We start from the raw sequence: 24,477 nt of genomic DNA, 5'->3' as shown, positions 1-24,477 counted from the left end.
ATCATTTAAAAACTGTTGTAAATGATAACATGCTATATGTGTACCAACTCTCCACAATAAATATTTTATTAGGTATTGCAAACATGTACTATATAAAAAAGTTATAAATGAGATGGGTGCATGACTCACCTCTGTAGTCCCAGATAATCAGAAGGCTGAGTTGGAAGGATCCCTTGAGCCCAGAAATTTGGGACCAGCCTAGGCAACATAGTGAGATCCCCTCTCAAAAAAAGGGTGGGGGGAGAAAGAAAGGGGAAAAAAAGAAGAGGTAGAATATATCAGGCATAGGTGAAAATTCCATATGATGAGTGTTATGTATATCTAAAATGTACCAATAAATGTTTTGATTTTTAAAAAACCCAAAAAACAGGGCTGGGGATTTAGTTCAGTGGCACTGCGCCTGCCTTGCAATTGCAAGGTTCTGAGTCCGATTACTGGTACCAAAAAAAAAAAAAAAAAAAAACAACCCAAAAACAAAAAACAGGTATAAATGGAATCACACAGTATATAACCTTTTGGGACTAGTTAGCTTTTTGGAGAACTCCCTGGAGAACCTTCCATGTTGTTGCAAGCATCAGCAACTCCTTTTCTTTGCTGAATAGTTTTCTGTACTGTGTATGTACCATGCATAGTATGTGTGTACTATGTGTAGTACTATGTGTAGCAAGTGTGTACCATGGTTTATTTAAATGTTTGTATTTGAAAGGCCTGTGGACTGATTCTAGGTTTGGACTGTTATAAATAAAGGTTTTATGAGGTCCGGGGATTTAGCTCAGTGGGGCCACTGTCTGCCTTGCAAGCAAAAGGTCCTGAGTTCAATTCCCAGTACAAAAAAAAAAAAAAAAAAAAGGTTTTATGAAATATTTATGTGTAGGTTTTTGTGTGAATTTAGCTTTTATTTCTTTAAGCTCAGTGCCCAGGGCCAAGGCAGCTTTTATTTATGGATTTTTCTATCAATTGCCAGTTTATAGAGGCTGAAGAATCATATAAGGTGTGTATGTATTTATGATAAGATCTTGTTTTCTTGTCTCTTTTATATGGGGGTAACATCTGTCATTTCTCCCCCATTTTAAATTGAGTCAGATATTAAGATTGTGCCTCAGTTTTCATTTGTTTCATATTTACATGACATATGTTTTTCAGTTGTTACATTCCTTTTTTTTTGGTACCAGGGATGGAACTCAGGCCCTTGAGCTTGCAAGTCAGGCAGCAATACCACCAGCTAAATCCCTGGCCCCAGTTGTTACATTTTTACCTCTCAGCTTTTTAAAGTGTATTTTTGGAGTAAATATGTTTTTAAATCCAATTTCAGGTGTTTTCATTGATTAGGTTATCCCATATGTAGTTGTTGATATTATGTTACTTCTAATTTTTTTCATTTTATTTGTTTTTGTTTTTTGGGGTGGTGGTTTGTTTTGTTTTTTGTTTCTTTGAGACAGGATTCGCTATGAGCTATATCTATCAAATACTCTGTCCCAGTCTGTGACTTACATTTTTATTTTCCTGATGGTATGAAAGAACAGAAATCTTCCATTTTGATGAAGTTGTGTTTGTCACTTCTTTCATAATTGGTGTTTTCTTGTTTTATGCACCTCAAATTCACAGGTATTTTTCTAGGTTTTTTGTTAATTAAAAAAATTTTATTGCGAGACATGGTGGCTCATGCCTGTAATCCCAGCACTGGGGAGGCTGAAGCAGGAGGATCACTGTGATTTCAAGACCAGCCTGGGCTACATAGTGAGTTCCAGGTCAGTCTCAACTATATATTGAGGCTCTGTCTCAAATCAAAAAAAAAAAAAAAAAAAAAAAAAAAAATCAAAAGGTCCTGGGATCAGTCCTCAGTACCAAAAAGAAGAAAAGAAAAATTAATAAGTATTAGAGGAAAAAATTAAAAGCTGTTAAAAAAAAGATATTACTAATATGTAGAAACGAAAGAGGGAACATTACTAGAGACCCTCCTGAATTTTTTTTTTGTTGTTGTTACCTGGGATTGAACTCAGGTCCTTGCACTTGCAAGGCAGGACACCGAACCGCTGAGCTAAATCCCCGGCCCCTACTGAATTTTATTTTATTTATTTTTTCCCTACTGAATTTTAAAAGAATAACAATATATAAATAGCTTTGTGCTAAATATTTTAACCAAGTTAGATGATATGGTCAAGTTCCTTCAGCCATGTAAATTACTAAAAATACCTAAGAAGTAGAAAATATAAATTGCTTTAATCTATTGAAGAGATCGAATTCATTTGAAATGTCAGCACAAACAGCTGTAAATCCACCTGGTTTCACTGGTGAACTCTTGTCAAACAACAGGAAGAAGTCTTATCATCCTGCACTACATGTGTCTCTGTGCGTGTACAGGGTTTGTCTCAGCAGGGAGCCACAGCTGCAGGGCCTGAGGGGCCAAGTCTTTGCTTAGTCTGCAGAAGGATACAAGGAGGAACCGCAGTCTGTGTGAGAAAAGGTGTGTGAGAAAGGCGCGGTGTTCTTGTGGTCAGGCAATTCCCAGAGACTACTGTGGTGCCCCAGCCACCTGCAGAAAGCAGCCTGGTGTGCGATTAGGCTAGATTCAGTGGCAGTTTTGATAGTGAGATCAGAGAACATAAAGATGTGGTAGTGGTATTGTCAGACGCTGTGTGGGTTTGAGGCTGAACACAGAGGCCTCCGTGTCAGGGTTCATAGGGCAGCACAGGCTTCACAGGCAACTGGTCATTTTACAACTGTGGAAGTCTTTTTGTGGGGGGAAGGGTACTGGGGATCGAACTCAGAGCTAAATCCCTGGCCCAGTCTTTTTTTTTTTTTAAAGTAAAAATATCAAATAAGATAAATCTCATCTGCTATTACTACTTTTATTTTCTGGTTCTGGGGATTGAACCCAGGGCTTTTGCACAGCTCCCATTCCCAGCCCGCTTTTATATTTTGAGCCAAGGTCTCACTAAGTCCCTAAATGGCCCAGGCTAGGTTCAGACTTGTAGTCCTCCTACCTCAACTTCAAGAATGCTGGGATTATTGGACTGTGCCGCTCTGCCTGGTTTACTGTAATTTATATAGATAATTTCATGTAATATTGAAGAGATTCATAATTTCAAAATAAACTTTTAATTTTGTTAAAGATTCAGGTTTCATGTTTTCTTTTCTTTTCTTTTCTTTTTTTTTTTTTTGGTACTGGGGATCGAACTTGGGACCCTGTGCTTGCGAGGCAGGCAGCAGAGCTACTGAGCTAAATCCCCAGCCCTCATGTTTTCTTTTTGTATTAGAACAGTGAAAAGTGTGTTGCTAACCTGTCCTGGCCATAGAGGTTGTGAAACTCACTGGGTGGACCAATTTGTTTAGTCTAGGCAGGAGGAACTGCAGAGGCAGAGGAAGAGTAGGGTTAGTGGTGATCCACAGGTTGGGGTGTCACCCTCATGTCCAGTTGGTGTGTGAAGGAGGTGGTGGTTTCATGTGTGACCCTGGTATTATTCAGCAAGATGGGGACAGTGAACAGAAAGGCCTGGGAGTAGGTGGCAGCAGAGAAGGGCAAGATCACACAAAGGGATCTGTCTTAAATTTGACTTGCTGAGGTTGAGCTCTGTAAGATCTCCGGGAGAACATGTCCATTGTTCACTCAGCACGGACTGGGTACTAGGAGGTGGGCTCATGCTCTCAGGATGGAGGGGCATCCCCATTGCTGACACATGACATGTGTAGACCTCAGGGAGCCAAAGAGCAAGAGGCATCCACAGGCATGTTGAGCGCTATGGGTGGGACTGGAACAGTTTCCAGGGGATCCTGGAGGGGCGACTCCTGGAGCTAAGGATGCCTGTGCTGCAGAGAAGAGCAGTTACTGCAGAAAGCCCAATTCCCCTATCCCGAGCCCCAGGAATCATGTGTGTTCATTGTCAGAACGGACCTCTTGGATTTGGGTGTGGTGTAGCTGAGGACAGAGCTTAGTGTGGGGAGGAGTGAGTGACCTTTTCTCTTTGCTTACAGCTCTGTGGCCATCACAATGTTCTGGAAGTTTGACTTGAATACCACATCACACGTCGACAAGCTGCTGGACAAGGAGCATGTGACACTGCAGGAGTTAATGGATGAAGATGACATCCTGCAGGAATGTAAGGCTCAGAACCGGAAGCTGCTGGACTTTCTGTGCAGGCCACAGTGTATGGAGGAGCTGGTGAACCTTGTCACACAGGAACCACCCTTGGACATGGAAGAGAAGGTCCGCTTCAAGTATGTACTGAGATTATGACTGGGCCTAGTGCTAGGCAGTGCTTAGGGAGGACATAGGCAGTGTCTGAGAACAGCTTGAGCCATGGCTCTTGAAGGAGATGCAGACCTTAAACCCCTCCTCCATCTGAGAAATGAGGAAGCCATTGTGCATTTTGTTATTTGTGAGGTATAAGAGTTCAGAATCTCTGGTGTTGTATGTGTTTTCTCATTCTGCGTTATATGTAAGTTTAAACTACATTGGTGTGGTTGCAGCATTTTGAGTGACAGTAAACTAAAAGAAAGGGATTGATCCTGTGATAGTGAGGCACATAGAACTAATGCAGAGTTGGCCCCAGAGACATGCAGTACGCATATTCTGATCAATGAACTCCAGAAAAACCTTTACTAAACTCTCCAGCTTGGAGGAAGTTTGTCATTGTCATTAGTGTTACTGAGCATTCTTAGAATATTTCCTACAATTCTCCATTCAGCATTTGGCCATGGTGTTAGAAGATGACAGAAAGGGAAGGGGCAGTGTGGTAACATGGTTAGAGCTTTGAGTGAAGACAGAACATAAACTGGGATAACACTTCAGGTGGCAGGCAGACCTCTCCTCCAGGCTTTGCGGATGTGGCTCCATAAAGAGGGCACACAACCTACTGTGTCCTTAGGGAAAGCTGGGGTTTGACAGTAGCTGTCAGTCCAGAGAAAGTGTAAAATACATGCATGTGGTAAAGTTTTAGAATAGGGTCAGCAAAGTAAAAAGTCCTGCTTTTGTGTGGCCTATGAGCTAAGAAGAGTTTTATATTTTTAAGTGGTTGAAAAAAATCAAAGGAAGAATACTTTGTTACACATATTAATAACATAAAAAGCATCTTTTGTCCACCAGTAGGGTCTTGGTAGACACCCTAATCCATATATAATGCAGAGTTCAGTTGCAACAGAGACTCAAAAATATTTACTGTTAGGCCCTTCACAGAAAATCTTTGCTGATCTTTTTCTCACAAGGAAAACAGCAAGACCAGGTGACAGAGCAGCCTGTAGCAAGCTGTCAGTACTGCATCTGTGGTAGTCAGCTAGGTCTCTTCTGACAGTGAGAGCCATGTAGTTGTTTACCAAGAGCAGGAGCTTGCTCATGGGGAGTGAGGGGTTTGGGGTCTGGGTGACCATGCTGGAGGCTGTTGTGATCATACCACTATTCACAGCCCCTGTCCCTCTCTCAAGTGTCTCCCAGTTTATAGAGCAAAATGGCAGGCATGGAAGGAGGACAGCTAGGGTTCTTATGATCAGGACAAGAGTCCCAGAGTGGTATCGATAAGCTAGGAGATCTGCAGAGTAAAGAGTTTGAGAGAAATTATTAATAGATTAGTGCAAAGCCAAGCAAACAAAGGAAGGAGAACACACGTAGCTCGGTGGGAAACCTTATATAAGTAAGCAGGTAGAACAGACTAGACAGATCAGCTCAGCTGTAGGCAGATTTTACATATTCATACTAAGGTCCATACCAGGTATCTTTATTTTTTCATTATTGTGCTGGGCATTCCATGGACTTTTTCAGTCTGCAAATTCATGAACCTTAGTGCAGGGAAATTTCTTATATTATTTCCATGATAATTTTTTCTCCTCTGGCTTTTCCTCTTTTCTCTGTTTCTGGAGTTTACTTGGATGTTAGATCACCTCAGTACTTTTTCTTATTTTTGCCCTAAATTTTTTATTTTACCCTAAATATTTGCCTTTTTGGTCTACATCTGAGAGGTTTAAGTTCCCATCTTTTTTTAACTTTTCAAATTTCTATCATTGTATTTTTAATTTTAAGACTTCTTTCTTATTCTCAGATTTTTTTTTCCTTCTTTTGGTACCAGGGATCAATCTTGGGTCATTGCACTTGTGAGGCAGGCAACAGAACCACTGAGCTAAATCCCTGGCTTTTTTTCAGTTTTGAAACAGGGTTTTACTATATTGCTTGGGCTGGTCCTGATCTCCTGGGACTTTAGGCACCCATCACCTTGCCTGATTCTGTGATTGTATATGTGCGTGTTACTGAGGGGCACTGAGCTATACATCTCCAGCCCTTTTTATTTTTTATTTTGGGGTAGGTCTCACTAAATTGCCCAGGCTGGCCTTAAACTTGTGATCTTCTTGCCTCAGCCTCTGTAGGACTGTAGATGTGTGCCACCACATCTAACCCAGATATTTAAATCAAAGCTCCCAGTTCTTATTCTGGATACTGCCTCAGTGTATCATATTGCCTCTGAAGCTAATGAGCTTTTTAAAGTTCTCTTTTGTTATCTGAAATCTCTCCTTTGTGTGCTTTATGTTCAGTTGGTCAGTATTGCATCCTTTCGGGAGTGAGGCTGTAAACCCTGGACAGTATGAGGTCTGAGTGGGGCCTGCTCAAGCTTCACCACAAGTGAATGGTGGCTGGCTGTTTGGTTAGATGACAACTGGTTGACTTTTCTCTTTGTCCCATTGTTTCCTTCAGGAGAGGAGCAGAGGCCCATTATCATCCTAGGAGCTGACTCAGGATGAGTGCCTGGAGCACCTCATATTGTTCTGGAGGGCATTTTAACTACCACTGGCTTGTATGTGGTGTCTGGTCATGAGCTGGATTGGTTCACTTCTCCCTTGAAACACACCTTTTAGGCCTGGGGAGGGTCTGCGTGTCCTGCTCTGTGACAGTTTTCAGCCTACCCTGCTCTTTATCACCCACTATTTCAATGACCAGACCTCACTTCTAGTTGGTGCTACCCTCTGTAGATGCTGGAGATTCTGCTTTTCTTGGGCTTGATTATCTGGGTCTTTTAGGCCTGGTTCAGTATCATTTCTGCTTCTCTTTTCTTATCTTTTTAATTCTTTGCATTATTTGGTAGAAGCATGACAGGAAATATCAATAAGCCTGTGTGCTCCATTTGCCTTGTGCAACTGGAACTCCTGTCCCTTATCTTAAAATTTAAATTTATTAAGATATCCAGTTATATCTGTCAGTCTACATCCAAATCTGCTACTAAAAATAAAATAGTCATTGGGGCTGGGGATTTAGCTCAGTGGTTTGGTGGCCTGCCTTGCAAGCGCAAGGACCCAAGTTCAATCCCCGGTACAAAAAAAAAAAAAAAAAAAGTCACATCCCATATTAGGAATACTGAGTCTGACAAGCACTTTTTGAGCCAAACGTATAAATAAATGACTAGTGTCTTTTCATACCAAAACTCCCATTAAAAATTACATCCCCCCTCCCGGTTCTACCTGTAGCCATGATGAATGTAAAAACTTAAATATGACATATCCTTGTCAAAGAAAAGGTGCAGCTATTAACAGCTTTAAAAGTGTCATTTTCAGGGCCAGAGATTTAGCTCAGTGGTTTCAGTGCCTGCTTCGCAAGTGCAAGGGCCTGAGAGTTCAATCTCCAGTACTCCCCCCAAAATGGCATTTTCAGAGTGTCATTGTACAGTTAATATACTCATTCCCAAAGTGCAGATACTGCCATAATTTAACACTGGTTTGATTCATTTGCAAGAATTAAACATTACACAAGATTGAAAAGTACACCCAGGGCCTGTAAGAATGTCTAAAACCCCTCCCACTTTGGCCTCCTTCGCTAAAGCAGACTCCAAAGTGTTCATTAGAGTTTTAGATTACTTCATACAGCCAAAAAAGTATAAAATATATTAAACAAAAGTTCCATATACATCAAAATAATGACGACTCTGTCATAAAGTTCAAGAGTCTCGGGTAGCATGAATGTACCCACAAAGCACCCGCCCACTCCTTTCCCTGAAGCACATCTGAAGTATGAGCATGCTTCCATCTTTCAGTACAGTCAGTGCCTCTATATCTTTGATTTTACTGCAGTGCTGTACAAAACTCAATAATTGAGTTCCAATTAATTGAAGGAAAAGGGGGTCGAGAAAAGGGCTGATCACTACTCATACTTTATAGTAAGAATGACCCAGTCCCGTGGAACGGGAAATGCCATTTCCACTTCTGCCTGCTTCTTCCCTTTATATAAATTTAAAAACCTACTGAATCAGTACCTGTTTGACAAATAGTTATAAAATACAGATAAAGAGAAAATCTTAGTCTTTCTGCCTAGATTTAACCTTTGGGTGTCAGCTACTTCTAGCTCTGTCTGCTCTGTGGTGGATAAGGTCAGATTATTCCTTGGCCCTGGAAAACTCTGATGGGAGTCTGTGCTTTCCCTGATTCTTCACATCATGGGATTTGAGCTCTGCCCACTGCCTTAATGCATTCTGTTTTGTTGTTTAGAGGGCCCTGCTCTGGCTTTCAGTGCTGCCCATCTGGTCCTCCGTCCTTTTCTTTCTGGCTCCCAGCCCTCAGTGGCCATGTGTTACCCATGCTGAACTCTTTTTTTTTTTTTTTTTTCATGTTGAACTCTTTTTTGTCTAGTATTACAGCAATCCCATGAGGTGGGCACAGCTATCCTATTTTACAGACAGGGACCTCAAAGGCCAGAGAGTTTGTCAGTGAAGGGTAAGCCCAGCTGTGACCCCACCCCAGCTTCTAGTGCCCTGAGCACCAGCCATGCCTCTTTTTGGTGCCTAGGCCTGGCTTCTGGGTCTCTTTGTGACTGGTAGGTCCCTCACAGCTCTTGAGGCTGCTCTTTCATGGGAAGCAGCTGAGGAAGATCACCTGCTCCCACAAATAGCCAAAATCCTTCTTCCACGTGCAGATGGTCACCACGTTCAGCTAGCTATATCCTCTGAGTCTCTCAAAACCAAGAGCCCTTGGATCTGGCAGACTCACATGACCATCTTGGCTTGGCACTGAGCACATGTTGGGAGGGGAAGGTTATAGCAACTCACCTCAACTGAGTGCTTCCTGCATGCCAAATGCCATTCTGCTTTATACATATTGGCCCGCTATCACAGAAGCCTTTTGGAGCAGGCAGGTGTCATCACTTTCATGTTCAGAAAGTCAAGGGGTTGGCTTGGTGTAGATACAGACCTGTCCCAAGATGGTTGGTCCCTTGGAGTATTACCACTGGGTTCCAGACTGCTGAGCCCTGTACCATACTCCTTGATGTTCCCAGATGTATCTACATGAGAGAGATCGCTAGGCCTTGTTACTAGTGCTATTGTCAAGGGCCTTGGTCTGAATACTGTGGACAGGTGTGCCCACTCTGAGCATTGGGCAGATATGCCCCTTGGCTATTAGATAAGTGTGTCTCCCTGGGTGTTGGACAGGTGTACCTGTGCTGGGCGTTGGGCAGGTGTGCCCACCCTGAGGTGACAACTGTCCTTCATTCTGTCATCAGATACTTAAGAGGGAACAAGTGATATCATTGTGGGGTTACATATACCAGTATATATTTTTCACAACTATTGACATTTCTTAAAAATAAACTACTTACACAGTGGCTTACATTGACACTGTATCATAAACTGCAGATGTGATTTTTCTCCAGACTAGGATAGTTTGGGTATGTGCTTGCTGATATGACAGGACAAGGATGTGGTGGGGAAAAGAAAGGTAGGTTTCCTAGGCAGAAAGAAGGATGCAGGTGATTGGGACTTGGCCTCAGTGAAACAGTGTGGTTAGACAAGAAGTAAGAGGCCTACCAGGTGAGTATGAAGACCCAGAGAGAGGAGATAGGAAAGGTTATTTAAAGAATGGAAGTAGTCAGAATATATGGGATGAGAAACATGCAAATGGTGTTAAAACTTTAAGTTTCTAGTAGTCATTTGGTCACAGAATAGTAATTCTACTCTGAGGTCTGTTCAATGCTTTGCTCTTAGAAGCAGATTATTTAACCAGCTTCCTGAGAGTTGGAGAAGTCTAATTTCACCTCCAGTGCTTGGACTATGCCCTTTTAGATACCCAAACACAGCCTGTGAGCTTCTGACTTGTGATGTGCCGCAGATCAGCGACAGACTAGGTGGGGATGAGCGTCTGCTGAACCTTCTATATGACTTCTTGGACCGAGAACCACCACTCAACCCTCTGCTTGCCAGTTTTTTCAGCAAGACCATTGGCAATCTCATTGCAAGAAAAACTGAACAGGTAATGATGTGTAAAGCCCACTTGTTTTGAACAACCGTGGCTGCCACTGTGCAAATGGCACAGGCTGTGGGGGCAGAATTTTGACTGCTCAGTGGGACACAAGTGGAGTATGTGGGTGGCTGACATTGTGACGTGAATTTGAATAATAAAGTACCCTCCCAGAAATGTTTGTGATGATCAGCACAGGAGTAAGCAGCACTTTCTGCCCACTCTGAGAACAGCTTCTCCTGTAACTGGGCATAGAAAAAGGTCCTGGGCCAAGCCTTCTTCATGGCAGGACCTTAGATGTGCACCTGCTCAGGTCTGTATTTGTCTATGTGGGAAATGTGTCTGTGTGTCCAGAGCACTTACTGCTTCAAATCAAACAAAGATAATATGTGCATTAGGTTTTTCTTTTTAGGGGGGAAGGACAGTTGAGACCAAGGGCATTCTACCACTGAGCATACTTTTACCTTTTCAATTTTAAAAATTTAGAAAAAAAATTAAAAATAAAACAATTTTTTTGAAACAAGGTCTCACTATGCAGTTCAGGCTGGGCTTGAACTCAGCATTTATCTTAGGTTGGCCATGCCCAGTGCCCTTTTTTATTTTTGAGAGTGGGTCTCATTGAGTGGCTCTGGTTGGTGGTGAATTTGCAATTCTCCTGCCCCTGCCTCCCAAGTAACTGGGATTACAGGAATGTTACACTGTATCCAGAAACCAGCATTAGTCTTTTCCAGGAGAGTGAATGGATCTTCCAGTTGTCATGGTCCTTTTCTGCCTTACTCTTATCTGACATGGATTTAAGCCCCTCTACACTGTGGAGACAGGCTTGGGGAGACCTGATGGCAGCATTCGTCTGCCATTAAGTTCAGTAGCCCATTTTGGCCACTGTTCTTTTCTCTCACCCATTCCCACTGGAGTGTTTCAAAATGCATCTCAGATATCAGATCATTTCTGTTATGAATATTTCAGTGTATATCTCTTAGTTTTAAGGACTTCTTTCTTCTAAATATTACTAGGTATTATGATACCCCCAGAATATTAACTGTAATTATTTAATATCATCAAGGGTTCTACACTTGATCTTAGCCAAAAGGCTGAGAAGTGATCATCATCCAGGGTTCTATTCAGGAAACAAATCAGTATTTTGTGTCTGTGCCTTGAACCCTGAGAAAGGTCATGGTTTCCCTTGAAGAAATTTTGTGAACATGTGACTATTCAAAGGAGTGTCATCTTTTGTGGATATAAATCAAATTGTGAGGGACCAAAGAGGACTATCTCACGTCACATCTGATTTTGAAGCAGAATAGAAATGAAGAGCAGCAGCAGTGCAGGGCATGTGTGTGTGTGTGTGTGTGTGTGTGTGTGTGTGTGTAGTGGTGCTGAGATGGACATTGTGGCAGGCAGTGAGGGTGGTGCTGAGGGCAGGGATGTGAGCAATCATCCTCACACTAACAGGAATGCTGGGCTGTGCCCATTGTTGTGCCTGTTAGGACCTCAGCCAGGTTAACAGTGAAATTTTGAATTTCATAATTTATTGTGACCTGGTCATACTCTTCTGCCACTTTCAGATATTTCTTTACAATTTAACTGGCTCATATATTTACCTGTCCTTCCTGTACCCAGTGCTTAATACATTAATTAATATGAACTTCATACTTAAAAACTTTTAGTCTGTTGGAAAATGTGTAACACATTTACTTTACTTTTTTACATATTTACTTTCAATTCAAACAAGACAAATATGTAAAAAGTCTCCTATAATAATCTCTAGTGATAACTATTATTGATTATGTAGTGCACATTCTACGGAAGTTTTCCAGTAGACATGCTAACTTATAGTTGCTAGTTTTCACATAATGGTACCAGACTCTGAGTATTGCAAATGGAGCTTTTTCCCACATATACATAGATCTTGTACAGCTTTCATTGAGAGCCACCTTGTTCCCTTATATCGCTTGAACATGATTTTGTATCATTCACCCAGGTGACTGGCCCACACTGGCTGTGACCAGCAGGGCTGCAGTGAGCCTTCCTCCTGTTTCCCCAGACTCTGAGAGTGGCCCAGAGCTGGGGTTCTCAGGCAAAGGACCGAAGTTCTTTCGAAAATGTAAGGGCCAAGGATTTAGCTTGGTGGTGCTGCCTCCTGCCTCATAAGCGCAAGATCCCAGTTTGATCCCTGGTACCAAAATAAAACTCAAACATGAGTTTTAATCTCAAAATGAGATTAAATCAACTACAAACCCTCATGTCTCTGTCGCCAGGTTTTCACAAGATCATGAGTATTATGGCTTTTATTTAGATGTCCCTCAAAAGCTTTACATAGTCATAGGTGGGGCCTTTTGGAGGTGGCTGGATCTAGAGTGTATGATGTTGGGATCAAGGGTGTGTGATTATTAAATTGGTCCAGTGATTGGTTTGGAATAATTCTGGACATAGATAATGGGAAGACCTACCTTGGGTGTGAGTGTTACCTGCCTTCAGGGCCTGTACCCTGATAGACTGACTAAAAGGAACAGAAAGAGGGCTGCTGTTGTTACTTGCTGTTGCTGCTGCTTTGATATTTTGCTGCCTTCCTGCCTCCTGCCTACCATGAACTGTTTCTCTTCTATAATGCCCCTCTGCCATTCTACACCACCCTGCCTTGGAGCCAGTCAGCTATGGACTGAAACCTCTACGAACTGTGAGCCAAAATAAACTTTTCCTCCTTTGATGTTAGGTGTTGGGTATTTTGTCTCAGCAACAAGAGAAGAATAAATAAAACAATGACCAATCTTATTTTTTCTGAATCCTCTTATTTCCAATACCCACTCTAGATAGAATTTTACTATGGGTCTTACTATGGTCTTACTATGTAGTTGAGTCTAACCTGGAACTCACTGTGTAGCCCAGGCTGGTCTCGAACTCCTAGCAATCCTCCTGCCTCAGCCTTCCGAGTGCTGGGGTTACAGGCATGCGCCACCATGCCCAGCTTAGATAGAACTTTGATGCAAATTTTAGGCATCAGATCATATTATATGTATTTCAGTGTGTTTTTTAAAGGACAAGGACTCTTTTACAAGTATAAACAATACCATTATCATATCTAAAACATTAATGATACTTATAAAAATATTTCATTAGTGCCTTTTACAAAATATTAGGTTTCTGCCAGGTGTGGTAATACACACTTGTAATCCTAGCACTTGAAAGTCACAGGCAGGAAAATTGCCATGAGTTGGAGGCCAACCTGGACTCTATAGTGAGCTCAAGGTGAGCCTGAACTATGTAGTGAGACTGTCTTAAATGGTGGGGTGGCTGGGGATTTAGTTCAGTGATCCTGCCGACTGCCCAGCAAACACAGACCAGAGTTCAATCCCCAGTACAAAAAAAAAAAAAAAAGAAAGAAAGAAAGAAATTGGGTTTCAGTGTGGTATTTTCATACATGCATATAACTAGCATTTTGATCATATCTATTCCCTTATCCTGTCTCACAGCCCCATACTTTTTCGTCCCATCTGTGTACAGGGTGCAAATTGCTCTGACATCTCAAAATGTTTTTCATGGTTAGTTCAAGTTGCTATCATCCCTGTGGCATCATCAGTAGTAGAGGGGCAGGCAGACTTTTTATGTCAAGAGCCAGATGGTAAATACTTTAGGTTTTGTGGGCCATAGGTAATTTCTTCCTCATATTTTTCCTTTTTTACTTTGTTGTATTTATTTATTTTTTTTTTAGTTCTGGGAATCAAACTTGAGACCTTGCACTTGCAAGGCAAGTGGTGGCACCACTGAGCTAAATCCCCAGCCCTGTTTTACTCTTTCTAACCTTTTAAATTTCTTTTTTAAGTGCTCTTAGGGTACTGGCTTTACAGATGCAGCTGCTGTTGGGTTAGGCTGCAAGTGACATGTGGCTGAGCCTGCTCTGAAGTGCTGCCACCTATTTATCCTCAGGAATTAATTAGCATTCACATGGATTTATATACTTAAAATTTTTTTTCTTATGGCTCTAGGGTTAGAACTCATGCTAGGCAAGAGCTCTACCATTGAGCTATACCCCTGGCTCCTGTACATTGTGTTTTAGCATGCATGCATACGTGCATACATGCAAACAAAGGCATGGCACAGCTTAGCCCAGAATGTACTCAGAAAGTTTGAGAGCTGCAGGCCCGTTACTCATGGTGCTCCTAATTGCTTCCTCCTCTCTGCACCATCCTGACTTAGATCAGTGAGTATAGTTTGCCTATTTTGAAGATTTCAAAAACTTATAGCCAGTATGATGATGCATGTCTGTAATCTTAGTTACTACTCTAGGAGGCTGAGACAGGAGGATCAGGAATTCTAGCTCAGCCTGGGCGATTTAGCAACTTAGTAACAACCTGTCTCAGAATAAACATGGGAGTGGTGGGGATGTAGCTCAGTGTGAAGGCCCTGGGTTCATTTTCTAGTACAAAACACACATTCCACAGTGATTGTATCCTCATTATAATACAGTGTCAAAATCTGGGATTGACATTGCAGTTGATACCAGACACAAAGAAACTATTGCCTCAGTGATAATAAAAATTAAACTGAGGCAAAGAGCACAAATTCAAAGGCAAAGACTTTAATTGAGAAGGAAGAAAAAATAGGGAAGGGAACTGAGCTTGAGATTTTTTTTTTTTTTGGTTTTTTGAGACAGGGTCTCACTATGTAATTTAGACTGACCTGGAACTCACTATGTAGCCCAGGCTGGTCTCGAACTCACAGTGATCCTCCTGCCTCAGACTCCCAAGTGCTGGGATTACAGGCATACGCTGCCACACCTGGTTTGAGTTTTTTTTTTTTTTAATACTGGGGATCAAACTTGGGTCCTTGCACTTGTGAGGAAGGCAGTGGCACCACTGAAGTAAATCCCTGGCCCTAGCTTTTTTTTTTTTTTTTTTTTTTTTTTTGGTACCAGGGATCAAATTCGGGACCTTGTGCTTGTGGGGCAGGTGGTGGAACCACTGAGCTAAGTCCCCAACCCTGAGCTTGAGAAGAGTTGAAAGGGACACAGAGCTGACCTAAAATCAGACTGCCTTTCATAATGAATAGAGTGAGGGCCGGGGGTTTAGCTCAGTGTTCCACCGCCTGCCTCACAAGCAAGCGCAAGGGCCTGAATTTGATCCCTGGTACTGAAAAAACAAAACAACAACATAATGAATAGAGCAAGCTTTTCATTCATGAGCAGGGGGTGCAGGCATGGGCTAAAGTCTAGTAATTTTTCACTGATCTTGGTCAGTACTTTAAAAGGTGTTATCATTTCCTGTGTAAATGTCTGGGCCTTGAGAAATGGTCAGCCTTTTTATCCCTGTCGTATGTGAACATCTTGGCCTTGTGATAAAAAGGATTGTATTTGCAAAGTGAATGTATGGTGGTGCAAGAAAACACAGCCATGGGGTTTTTTTTGTTTGTTTGTTTGTTTGTTTTTGTTTGTTTGTTTGTTTGTTTTTTGAGACAGGGTCTCACTATGTAGTTCAGACTGCCCTGGAACTCACTATGTAGCCAAGGCTGGTTGTGAACTCACAGCGATCCACCTGCCTCAGCCTCCCAAGTGCTGGGATTATAGGCGTGCACCACCATGCCTGGCTATGCCTTTTAACAAGTATAGTAACAGTTTAAGGGGTCAGGAGTTTTTCCTTCCTGTGCTTCTGTATGGTGAGCCCTGTCAGTTTTATTCTTGGAGACTTTATGGCAAAGGCATCCTAGCTTTAATGATGTACCTGGTTTTTGAGGTTGATAAAATTACTTGAGAGGGTAAAGAGATTGGATTTTTTGTTATTTGTTTGCAGTGCTAGAGATCTAATCCATGGTATCACACGTGCTAGGCACATCTCCAGCTTAGAGTGAGAGGGCAGGGAGAAACGTAGCATACTTTCAATGGGTTACAGGTCCTAAGGTGAGGCCTCCAGAGAGCACCTACTAGTTGTCCCCATAGTGTTCTCTGTCTTACAGTGAATAGGTTTAGAAAGGGAAAACACACCAGGCTTCTGACATTAGTGTAGGGGTAGTTATCCCCTGCCTACCAAGTAAACAATGCTTCAGTGTAGCAGAAGGCACCAGTTAGATGTCCTCTAATCCAATTCAGTTCTGACATCCTCAGATTTTGTTTGTTAGAGGCAGGTCATAGAACTCAGGGAAACATGTTTACCCATTTATTATAAAAGATATGACATTAAAATGTCAGTTGAAAAATGCTATTTGTCAACCTGGTATAGTGGTGAATGCCTGTAATCCCAGTACTGAGAGGCTGAGGTGGGAGGGTTGCTGCAAGTTTGAGGCCAGCATGTGCCACACAGTGAGTTCAAGTCCAGCCTGAATTAAATTGTGAGACTCTGTCTCCCCAAAAAGATAAATGCTATTTGTCAAATAAAAGCATACTATAATATATGAAAGGGTCAAAGATACCATACCAGATTTCATAAAATTGATTGAAATATATGTAAACTAGAAGCAAATAAATAATGCCTAAAAGATAACTCAATGGTCTGATTATAATTAGATCATAATATCAAATGCATAGAACAGAATTACATTCTCTTTTTTTTGTTTGTTTGTTTGTTTTTTGAGACAGGGTCTCACTATATACTTGAGACTGACCTGGAACTCACTAGGTAGCCCAGGCTGGTCTCAAACTCATAGCAATCCTCCTGCCTCAGCCTCCCGAGTACTGGGATTACAGGTGTGCGCCACCACATCTGGCCCAGATTTACATTCTTTTTTTTTTTTTGGTACCGGGGATTGAACTTGGGTCCTTGCTTTAGGCCACTGAACTGCTGAGCTAAATCCCCGACCCCTTGGAATTGCATTCTTTATGAACCATTTAGCTTCTCTTATTTCAGATGCTCAAATTGGCTTCTAATGGTTTGTCAAAGTTTTCCATGATGAGTAATAGTAAAAAATAAATAAAGGATATGACAAAGTAAACCAATGAAGAACGACATTTGGCGAGGAAGGCAGAAGAAGAATGGCGCTTCCATGCCTTCCCCTGGGTACCCCTTCTGGAAGCTTCCTGGACTCAGTCTGTGTGGGGAGGTTTTATAGGTGCTTCATTATATAGGCACGATTAATTAAATCATTGGCCATTGATGCTCAGTTTAGCCTCCTAATCCTGCCACCTTCTTTGAGTGACCAGCCCCATCCTGAAGCTATGTAAGGGCAGCCAATCACCATGTACCTTGATTGGCATAGAAAAAGACACACCACTTTGGGGAGGCCAAGGATTTTGGGAAATGAGAAAAGACCAAATATGCATTTCATCACATCACAGCAATGTACTTTTATAAAGCTTGATATTTAGTAGTTTTCTCACTTCAAGATTTTTACTAATTTTTGCTTTTTGTATTATTTTAGAACAAACTTTTCAGTTTTTAGATTCCTCTGCCCTCCCCTTCAAAACCTGTCAAAATTTTGATTAGATTTGCGTTGGTTGTACATGGAAGTTGGGAAACTTACAGCTCCGAGGCCAAAACTGGCCTAGTATCTGCTTGTGTGAATAAAGTGCAGCTGCTCGCATCTGGTTACACGTAGTGGCCCCTTTGCTGCCGTAGTGAAGTTAAGTAGTTAGGCTTCTGAGCTGTCCGGTGATTTTACAGTTCTCTGTGCAGGGGTCTTGCACCTCTTTCATTAGGATTTACTTTTAAGTATTTGGTTATTTGTATAAGTGGTATCTTTTTAATTGAAATTTTTATTGAGATAATTGTGTATTCACATACAGTTGTGTTTTGGCTACAATCTCCATGTCCCCCTAAAACCCCATGTGCTCATAAGTGGGGCTTCTCAGAGATGGCTGAATCTAGAGTGTGTGAAACTGGGATTAAGGGTATATGGTATTAAATTAACCCACTGATTGTTTTAGCATAGTTCTGGATTTGGATGATGGGAAAGCCCAACCTGGGTATGGGTGACACCACCTAAAAGGCTGGTAGCCTACATGGAAAATAAAAGGAGAGAAGGAATGCAGGTTTGCTGCTGCTGCTTGCTGCCTTCTGCTTGCCATGCCTCCCTGCCTCGGAACCAGCTGGCTATGGACTGAAACCTCTATAAACTGTGAGCTGAAATGAACTTTTCCTCCTTTAACTTGGGGGTGTCGGGTATTTTGTCTCAGCAATGAGAAAAGTAACTAAGACAAGTTGTATGTAATAATATGAAGAAAACACTTATATACTTTGACCACCTTCCTCTAGTGGTGGTATTTGGTGAAATGCTAGTACAGTATCCCCAGGATCCTGATGTTGACATGATCCACAGATCTTAGATTCACTTGTACTCCTGTGTGTTTTTTGCGCACGCATATGTAAAATTCCTTACAACTTATTGCCTGGGTACAGTTGTGCATCCAGCATCATGGTCAACATGGAGAACAGTCCAGAAATTGTTTCTAAGTTCTTTTGTTTGTTTGTTTGTTTTTTGTAGTACCAGGGGTTGAACTTGGGAAATTGCACTTTTGAGGCAGGTGGCAGAACCACTGAGCTAAATCCCCGGCCCTCTAAGTTCTTTGTGTTGCCCTTTAAAACCACATTTACCTACCTCCTTACCATCTGCCTCCCCATCACTTCCCTTGGCAACCACTAATCTCTTCTCCATTTATAAAATCTTGTCATTTAAAATGTTATTTAAGTTAAATCATATACTATGTAGCCTTTAAGAATTACTCTTTTGCTCAGCATAATTTCCTATAGAGTCACTGAGTGTCATAGTGCATGCCTGTAATTCCAACACTCAGGAGGCTAAGGCAGGAGGATTGCCATGAGTTCAAGACCAGCCTGAACTACATGGTGACCTGTCTCAAAAAAACTTAAATAAATAAATAAATAGATAAACATCAAGGTTGTATGTCCTTATACAATTTTTTTTGAGACAGTATCTCGCTGTGTAGTCCAGGCTGTCCTTGAACTCATGGCGATCCTTCTGCCTCAGCCTCCCAAGTGCTGTGATTATAGGAGTATACGTATCACCATGTCCAACTTCCTTATATAATTTTATGGGATATGGGTCTTCCTTTTGTGTTTTCTGAAAGTGTCTTTGTGATTTTGGGGTTATTTTCTCTTAAGTGATAGAATTTGGCTAGGCGACGAGAGCCCAGAGAGTTTTGGTCATGAATTTAATTTTTTCTGATGTTCTGGGATGACTGAGATTATCTTTTCATCAGTTTAGTAAATATTCTCTCACAGGAATTCTTCATTCTTCAAAAGTTTTATAAGTTAGCATAAAGCTGATTTATTAAGTTCTCATTATAATTTTTATATATGTAGGTTCTGTAGCAGTGTCCCATCTCAGTCCTGATGCTGTTATTTGTGCATTCTTTGGTTTCTGTTTTGCTGTCTAGTTCAGGCTGGCCTTGAAGTCATGATGATTCCCTGCCTCAGCCTCCTGAGTGTTGGGATTACCACCACTGTGTACGTCTCCATTTTATCTGTAGTCTGTCTCCCTAGGAGTTTAATCATGCTTTCAGAGTGCCTTCCTCCTCCACTCCACTTTCTACCCTTTTCTTCTCCTTTTTCCTCTTCTCTCTGTTCTGTTCTTCCCCTCATTTGTCTATCTTCCTCCCCATCTGTCTCAGTCTGTCTTTTCTTGATGTAACTGAATACCACAAACTGGGTAATTTATAAATAAATTTATTTCTTACAGTTTTAGAGGCTGGGAAGGCCACACCATAGGGGCTTCTGGTGAGGGCAGAGTCCAGAGAACACACAGGATAGCACACTGCCATTTAGTGTAGTCTCTCCTCTCCTTATAAAGCTGCTCGTTTAGGGGACCCGCTCTGATGGTCTCATTTAACCCTAATCACCTCCCAATGACCCCCACCTCTAAGTACCATTTAAATATGACTTTGGGGGTTAAGTTTCCAATCCATGACATTTGGGGGACACATTGAGACTGTAGCATGCTCTCAGCACGAGTCAGCATCTCAAGACCCCCCCGGTTGGGGGGACCTTTGCTGTGCTCTTACTGTTTCCAGTAGAGTGCAGAGTCTGTCCCAGCCCCCAGCCCCTAGTCCAGGCACTTTATCGATGGCTGTGTGAAAGGTATGTGGAGGTGGAACTCTTCTCCCCGTCCCTGCTCTCACCCGTGACCCACTCTCTGAATTGCCCACCGTAGTTGTGGAGGTCCTCTGCCCCCTTCTCCCTGGTTCACGTCCATACCTGTTGCTGTCCACATCCACACCTGTTGGCACTCATCACCACCAATCTATGTGACTCCTCTTTTCTAAAGCTTCAGTCTTCTCTTCCTCTTTACTACTTAGGATTCTTTTCAAGGACTGTCCACTTAGATATACTCTGCTCCATGGGCTTTGTGTTCCAGACCTGGGGGCTGTCAGCAGTGAGCTCAACTCTGTCCACACAACCCATTTCAGCTAGAAAAACTTGAGCCAATTATGTTCTTGTTAGGCTTTTTTTTGGTACCGGGGATCAAACTCGGGTCTTTGCGCCTGCAAGGCAGGCAGCAGCACCACTGAGCTAAACCCCCCCACCTTTTGAGACAGGGTCTTGTTCTGTAGTTCAGGCTATCCTTGAGCTCACTGTCCTCAAGCCCAGGCTGGCCTTGAATTCACAGCAATCCTCCTGCCTCAGCCTCCTGAGTTCTGGGATTACAGGCGTGCACCACCATGCCTGGCCAGTTATGTGTCATATAGTGGCTGTGCACAGCAGCCTGTGCTGCCCTCTCCAAGACACAGTGTCCTGCTTACATAGTGCGAATCTAACCTCAGCCTGTAAACTCCTCACAGGCACTACTGCACTCCAGGGCTCTCTGTCTGTCTTGGGAAGGTTCTTTCCTATAATTTTTTTTTTAATGTCTATCATTTCTCTTCTAAACACTTGGAAGGTAATTGTTCTCATGAGAGTTCTTGGAGGAATGTCCTGTCTGTCAGGGTTTAACCCTGCTTGTTAATCCGGTGTGTTTGATTGCAGGTAATTATGTTCTTGAAGAAGAAGGATAAGTTCATCAGCCTGGTGCTGAAGCACATGGGCACCTCGGCACTCATGGACCTGCTGCTGCGCCTGGTCAGCTGTGTGGAGCCCATGGGTCTCCGGCAGGAGGTCCTGCATGTGAGTGCCAGGGTGGTACTGTCCCACTCTCTGAGGGGGCCTGGCCCTAGCTCCTCTGTCAAGCTCCTCAGCAGACATCACCATCAGGGTTCCTGTGTGTACTTTGTCCTACTTCAGCCCATTCAGAAGGAGAGTGCCTTCTCCCCCAGCATTCTCTGGCCTCCTGCTCTGTACTACAATAGGATTTGTTCACCTCCTACCCTTACTCCTGCTGTACCCACTGGGTCTTGGAGCAGGGAGGGGCTCAGTAGCTAAGTGGCTCCACACAAAGGCTGTTAGTTATTCTAGAGTATGGATGAGTCTGTCCTGAGGATTAGTTAAAGGACTAAAGTGTAGTCCTGGAAAGAGGAGGGTTTTCAGCCCTGAGGGTGCACTTGTGCTCCCTGTTTTTTTTGCAGACTTTGTGTTGCAGTTTGAAAGTTACAAGCTGTTGGGACTTTGCTCTTTTTCTTGTCAGATGTTGTAAGTGGTTATTCTCACTCTTGGGACAATAACTCATTTCCCCATGGTGCTAACATTTATACAGCAAAGCATGCACATCAGTTGCTGTTAGTAACTGCTAGTGGGAAGCCTGCATAACTATGTGCTATGCATGGGCCGGAGATTTAGCTGCTGCTTGCTTTGCAAGCACAAAGTCCTGACTTTGATTCATGGTACCAAACAAACAAACAAAAAACTATATGCCATGCAGCCTTTTATCTGCATTAATTTATTCTGTTTACAGAGCAGCCCTGTGGCTCAATTCCCATCCTCAGATGAGGAGCCAGGTCTGCCATCTCTGCTGTGCCCTGACGTGATCACACTGGGCCCTCATTACCCTTGACCTTGAAGAATGTCAGCTTCAGCCTTTACTGTGCTTGTACAGCAACCCCAAGGTTTTTCTATTCTTCCTGATCCTGGGAAGGCCTTGATTCCTGGGAAGATACTGTAGAGAGCTGTAGCTTATCTGGCATCCATGTTCAGCTGGGCTCCCAAGTCTCATTTCTTTGGGCCCATCTGCACCCTGGGCTTCTGAAATGTGTCCCAAAAGTGTGTGAGCGCCATCAGGACAGATGGACAATGATCCACCTATTTGAGCCACTCCAAGAGTTTATTTCTTGGTCTTCTTTGGGTTATTTCTGGATCTGGGTAAACTAATGTGTCAGGCAGAGCCTGTTCTAGGAAATTTGGGTGCATGGGCTTGTGCTACACCAAAGGAATTTCTTTCCATTTAGTTAGATATAAGCAGAGATGTTAATGGGCCTTCCCCCCGCCCCACTTCCTTTTCAGTGGCTGAATGAAGAAAAAACCATCCAGAGACTTGTGGAATTGATCCATCCGCATCAGGATGAAGATGTGAGTCTCACAGAACCCATCTTCTCGCATGAAAACCCTGTGCAGAGGCTATCAGAGCACTTGCTACTGCTAGGGCAGGGGGCAGGTCACTCCTGTCTTTTCTGAGGACCACTTATATATATATCTCTTCCATTAATCAAGTTCTAACATCTTGGCCGGTTTTTGTGTATTACTAAAAATTAATGCTGAGAATTACTAAAAAAAACAGCCAGGAATGTGGCACAGCGGCATAGTGCCTGCATGGCAAGCTCAAGGCCCTGAGTTTGATTCCTAGTACAAAACAAAGCTAATTGAAGAGCCAAGTGCTCAGTGGCACTGCCTGACAGTGCAAGGTCCTCAGTTCGATCCCCAGTACCACCAAAAAAAAAAAAAAAAAAGAAGCATAACAGAGCTGGGAGTATAGCTCAGTGGTAAAATACTTGCTAGTGTGTGCAAAGCTCTAGGTTTGACTGCCAGCACTGCAAAAACAAAGCAGTTGCTTCTTAACTTTTTGGCTGAGATCAAGTATAATGTGGTTAGTGAAGTCTAACTAGCCCGGCCCCAAAATTGTAACACATATGTATAAAAAACTTAATATTTACTATAAAAACAGTCTAGTTAGGTATGGTGGTGCACACATGTAATACCAGCACTCAGGAGGCTGAGGCAAGGGGATCCCTGCAAATTTGAGGCAAGCCTGGCCTATATAGTGAGACCCTTTCTCAAAAAGCCACCCCTCAAAAAACCAGAACTTGCCTGGGCAATAAAATAAAAACCTGCCTGTCATAAAATAAAGAAGACCGGCGATAAAGATCAATGCAAATTGATCAATTTCCAGTTCAGTTCCCAGTACCTCCCCCCAAATCATCCTGAAGAGGGGTTGCCTAAACAAGTCCTTTTTATTTCTAGCAGCTCCTATGGTTGGGGATTCAGCAGAGGCCTACTAGTAGCTCCTTTGCTCAGGGTCTCTCACAAGGATATCATCACCTCAGGGCTTAACTCGGGGACGCTCTACTTCCACAGCCACAGTAGCTTGACAGCATTCAGGTCAGGTGCTGTGGCCCACTCTACCCTCTGTTCTATACCATGTGAGCCTCTTATAGGGCAGGGATCTCACATTGAGATCAGCTTTATGGAGTGAGCTGATCTAAAGCAGACTTCTTTAAGTCCATCTTAAAAAGTGGCAGCTCTCACTTGGTCTGTGTTCTGCTTTTTAGACTTGAATGAGTTCAACTCACACAAAGAGAGTGGTTTACAAGGATATGGCTTCCAGGATAGGGTGACTAGAGGGATCGTAGAAGCTTCCCACTGTAGCTCCAGAAACATATGAAGCAATCTGTAGATACAAAAGGGAAGCCAGCTTCAACCTAGGGTTGCCTACTGAACCATCACAACTCACTTTGCATGCCAGTTGCAGAAGAATTACCCCGCACACTAAGCAAGAAGTCAGCTTTCCAGTGGACCCCCGCTGGCTCAGTCAGTTCAGTTGTGAATCTCTGGTTCAATTCAGTTCAGTTGTGAATCTCTATTTGGAGTTTGCTTCAGATCCCACAGATTGAGGGTTTCATCACTGGGAGTGCCTTCCTCACTTCTGATGCCAGTTGCAAGCCTCAGGTTGTCATTCCTGTGCTTCTGATTGGCTGACTGTAAATTGGGCTTTTCAAACTCATCCCTGGGTTTGACTAAATTGCATGAGAGGCTCACAGAATTCAGGGAAACACATGTCCTGGTTTATTATAAAGGTTATTTCAGGCTATACAGATGGAGGGATACATAGGGCAGGATATTGAGGAAAGGGTGCAGAGCCTCCATCCCCTCTCCAAGTGTATACCTCAGAAACATCCAGCTGCTTCACTCTCCAGAAGCTACCCGAACCCAGACCTTCAGGGAATAGGCATGATTGCTCTCCCTCTCTCTCCCC

At 42.7% G+C, this 24,477-nt stretch overlaps 1 protein-coding gene across 6 annotated transcripts in view; it reads left to right on the top strand.

The window, feature by feature from the left end:
• Ppp6r2 (protein phosphatase 6 regulatory subunit 2) overlaps window positions 1–24,477 on the top strand; it is a 64,411-nt gene that overhangs the window by 17,941 nt on the left and 21,993 nt on the right. For 4 of the 6 annotated variants that reach the window (XM_010634253.2, XM_010634254.2, XM_010634252.2 and 1 more), the window contains exons 2-5: window positions 3,973–4,215; window positions 10,026–10,212; window positions 21,105–21,242; window positions 22,512–22,577. In XM_010634253.2, coding sequence (XP_010632555.1) covers window positions 3,989–4,215; window positions 10,026–10,212; window positions 21,105–21,242; window positions 22,512–22,577 — 618 coding nt within the window. In that variant the 5' untranslated portion in view covers window positions 3,973–3,988. Of the gene's footprint in view, window positions 1–2,313; window positions 2,465–3,972; window positions 4,216–10,003; window positions 10,213–21,104; window positions 21,243–22,511; window positions 22,578–24,477 lie in introns of those variants that run through there. The other 2 variants (XM_010634251.3, XM_010634256.2) reach the window with 2 other exon arrangements.

Source organism: Fukomys damarensis, unplaced genomic scaffold, assembly GCF_012274545.1.
Source record: "Fukomys damarensis isolate Sample0158 unplaced genomic scaffold, DMR_v1.0_HiC HiC_scaffold_19, whole genome shotgun sequence".
NCBI lineage: Eukaryota > Metazoa > Chordata > Mammalia > Rodentia > Bathyergidae > Fukomys > Fukomys damarensis.
Note: the sequence above shows the minus strand (reverse complement) of the source record. Positions and strands in the feature narration are given on the sequence as shown.